The sequence below is a fragment of the Micromesistius poutassou genome, assembly GCF_964030765.1.
Source record: "Micromesistius poutassou genome assembly, contig: SCAFFOLD_6893, whole genome shotgun sequence".
Lineage (NCBI taxonomy): Eukaryota > Metazoa > Chordata > Actinopteri > Gadiformes > Gadidae > Micromesistius > Micromesistius poutassou.
This window is the reverse complement of record NW_028180310.1, coordinates 1-2,500: the sequence shown is the minus strand read 5'-3', so window position 1 is coordinate 2,500 and position 2,500 is coordinate 1. Positions and strand designations below refer to the sequence as shown.

The window sequence follows — 2,500 nt, the reverse complement described above, 5'->3', positions numbered from 1 at the left end:
GTACTCTGAGTTATCTTTGTCCTTGGGGGAAACAATCGTGACAAACTAAAATCCCTCCGAGTCAACATTTTATAAATCTCGGCGTGTGCACTGCAGAATACGGATGGTCCACGGACCTAGCCGTTACGATCATTCATATTGTTATATCAATACTAATGATTATGTGACTATGGAATTAATGTGCTGGTCTTAGTAGAGGGAGTCCTCTCCACAGAAGTGGGCCCACAGAAGTGAGCCAGAGGGCGGGGGTCTGTACCTTGTTGAGGTAGGTGGGGGTGCTACTGCAGTCTGCCCCGTACACACTCCTCTCCATGTCTGCGTTGGGGGTCTGCGAGCGAGGCCCCTGCACCCCTCTCCTGGATATGAGCCGCTCTGACGGGCTGCAGCCTTCAGGGAGAGGAGGAGAGAGGTGTGGGAGAGGAAGGGAGAGAGGAGGAGAGAGGAGGAGAGAGGAGGGGAGAGAGGAGAGAGGTGGGGGAGAGATGAGGAGAGAGAGGAGGAGAAGAGAGGAGTGGGAGAGATGAGGAGAGAGGAGGAGAGAGGTGGAGAGAGGTGGGGGAGAGATGAGGAGAGAGAGGAGGAGAGAGAGAGGAGAGAGAGGAGGAAAGAGAGGAGGAGAGAGGAGGAGAGAGAGGAGGAGAGAGAGAGGAGGAGAGAGAGGAGGAGAGAGGAGGGGAGAGAGAGGAGGAGAGAGAGGAGGAGAGAGGAGTGGGAGAGATGAGGAGAGAGGTGGGGGAGAGAGGAGGGGAAGAGAGACGGGAGAGAGGAGGGGGAGAGAGATGAGGAGAGAGGAGTGGGAGAGATGAGGAGAGAGGTGGAGAGAGAGGAGGAGAGAGAGGAGGAGAGAGAGGACGAGAGAGGAGGAGAGAGATGAGGAGAGAGGTGGGGGAGAGAGGAGGAGAGAGAGGAGGAGAGAGGAGCAGGAGAGAGAGGAGGAGAGAGGAGTGGGAGAGATGAGGAGAGAGGTGGAGAGAGAGGAGGAGAGAGAGGAGGAGAGAGAGGACGAGAGAGGAGGAGAGAGATGAGGAGAGAGGTGGGGGAGAGAGGAGGAGAGAGAGGAGGAGAGAGGAGCGGGAGAGAGTGGAGGAAAGAGGAGAGACGATGGGAGAGGAGGAGGTTGGGTTGAGAGAAGGAGAGAGAGAGAAGGAGAGAGGAGGAGGAGAGAGGAGGAGAGAGGAGGGGAGAGGAGGGGGAGAGAGAGGAGGAGAGAGTTGGGGGAGAGAGAGGAGGAGAGAGGAGGGGAGAGTTGGGAGAGAGAGTTGGGAGAGAGAGAGAGGAGAGGAGGGGGAGGAGAGGAAAGGAGAAAGTGGAGGACAGAGGGGAGAGGAGAGGCGATAGGAGGAAGAGGATGTGGGAGAGAGAGGAGGAGAGAGGCGGTGGGAGAAGTGAGAAGGAAGAGAAGAGAAGAGACGATGAGAAAGGCGGAGAGGAGGAGAGAGGAGGAAGAGAGGAGGAGAGATGACGAAGAGAGGTAGAGACAGGTGGAGAGGAGGGGGAGGGGAGAGAGGAGGAGAGAGGAGGAGGGAGGAGGGGAGAGAGTAGGAGAGAGGTCAGAACCATTGCTTTCCCGAGCGGAAAGCTGGGGAAAGCACATGCATAGATTAGATTCCCCTATGAATCTAATCTAATGTTATCAACAGGTGTCCAACATAGTGTTTGAGTGTTCTATGTGTGTGTGTCTGTGTGTGTGTCTGTGTGTGTGTGTGTGAGTGTGTGTGTGTGTGTGTGTGTGTGTGTGTGTGTGTGTGAGCGCATGTACGTGTGCATGTCTGTGTGTGTGTGCGTGCGTGCACGCTCCCAGCAGCTACCTGCTCTGCCGGCCTGCAGGCTGGACTGGTAGAGGTAGTCGAGGTCCGACAGCTCCGCCTCGTCGTGGTCGGCCGGGCTGCTGCTGTGATTATAGTCGTCGTCGTAGTTGTTGTTGCTGTGCCAGGGCCCAGGGGCATGCTGGGAGCTGTAGTGTCCGGGGGACGACTGGCAGCTGTAGCTGTAGCCGTGGCCGCCGCCGCCGCCGCCGCCACCGCCGCCGCCGGCCGGCGCCTCGATGGGCACGCAGCGGTCGGGCGGCGTGCTGTAGGGCGTCACCACCGCGTCCGGCCGGTCCAGGCTCCAGGAGGACCAATGGCGCGTGGCGCTGTTGGCGCCCGCGCTACTGGCGGCGTTGGGGGCGGGCTCCGGCCAGTGGTGGCGGTGGGCGGGGGGCGGCGGGCGGGGGGGGCCGGGGGGCTGCCACAGCGGGGCCAGGGTGCTCCTCTCCTCGTAGTGGTGGTGGTGGTGGGGGGGGGGCGGCCCGGGGCGGCGGCGGGGGGGGCGGTGGAGGGGGTGGTGGCGGGGGCTGCGGAGGGGAGGTGGCGGGGGGAGGCGGGGGCCACGCGGTGGGGGGGCGGGGGCGGGGGCGGCGGGGGCAGCGGGGGCGGGGGCAGCGGTCCTGTCGGCGAGGGCCGGGCTGCGGGCCCCGCCGCCACCGCCCGGGGGGGCCTCCCCTCCCAGGGGGGCGAGC

At 62.4% G+C, this 2,500-nt stretch overlaps 1 protein-coding gene across 1 annotated transcript in view; it reads right to left on the bottom strand.

Moving 5' to 3' along the window:
• The window catches only part of LOC311370925 (uncharacterized protein), a gene marked incomplete at its 5' end in the record, with an annotated part of 5,215 nt that extends 3,063 nt beyond the window's left edge, over positions 1-2,152 (bottom strand). The window contains 2 exons of the mRNA XM_084489209.1: positions 257-387; positions 1,809-2,152. Of these exons, the coding sequence (XP_084345335.1) occupies positions 257-387; positions 1,809-2,152 (475 nt within the window). The remainder of the gene's footprint in view (positions 1-256; positions 388-1,808) is intronic.
• Between the last annotated feature and the right edge of the window lie 348 nt (positions 2,153-2,500).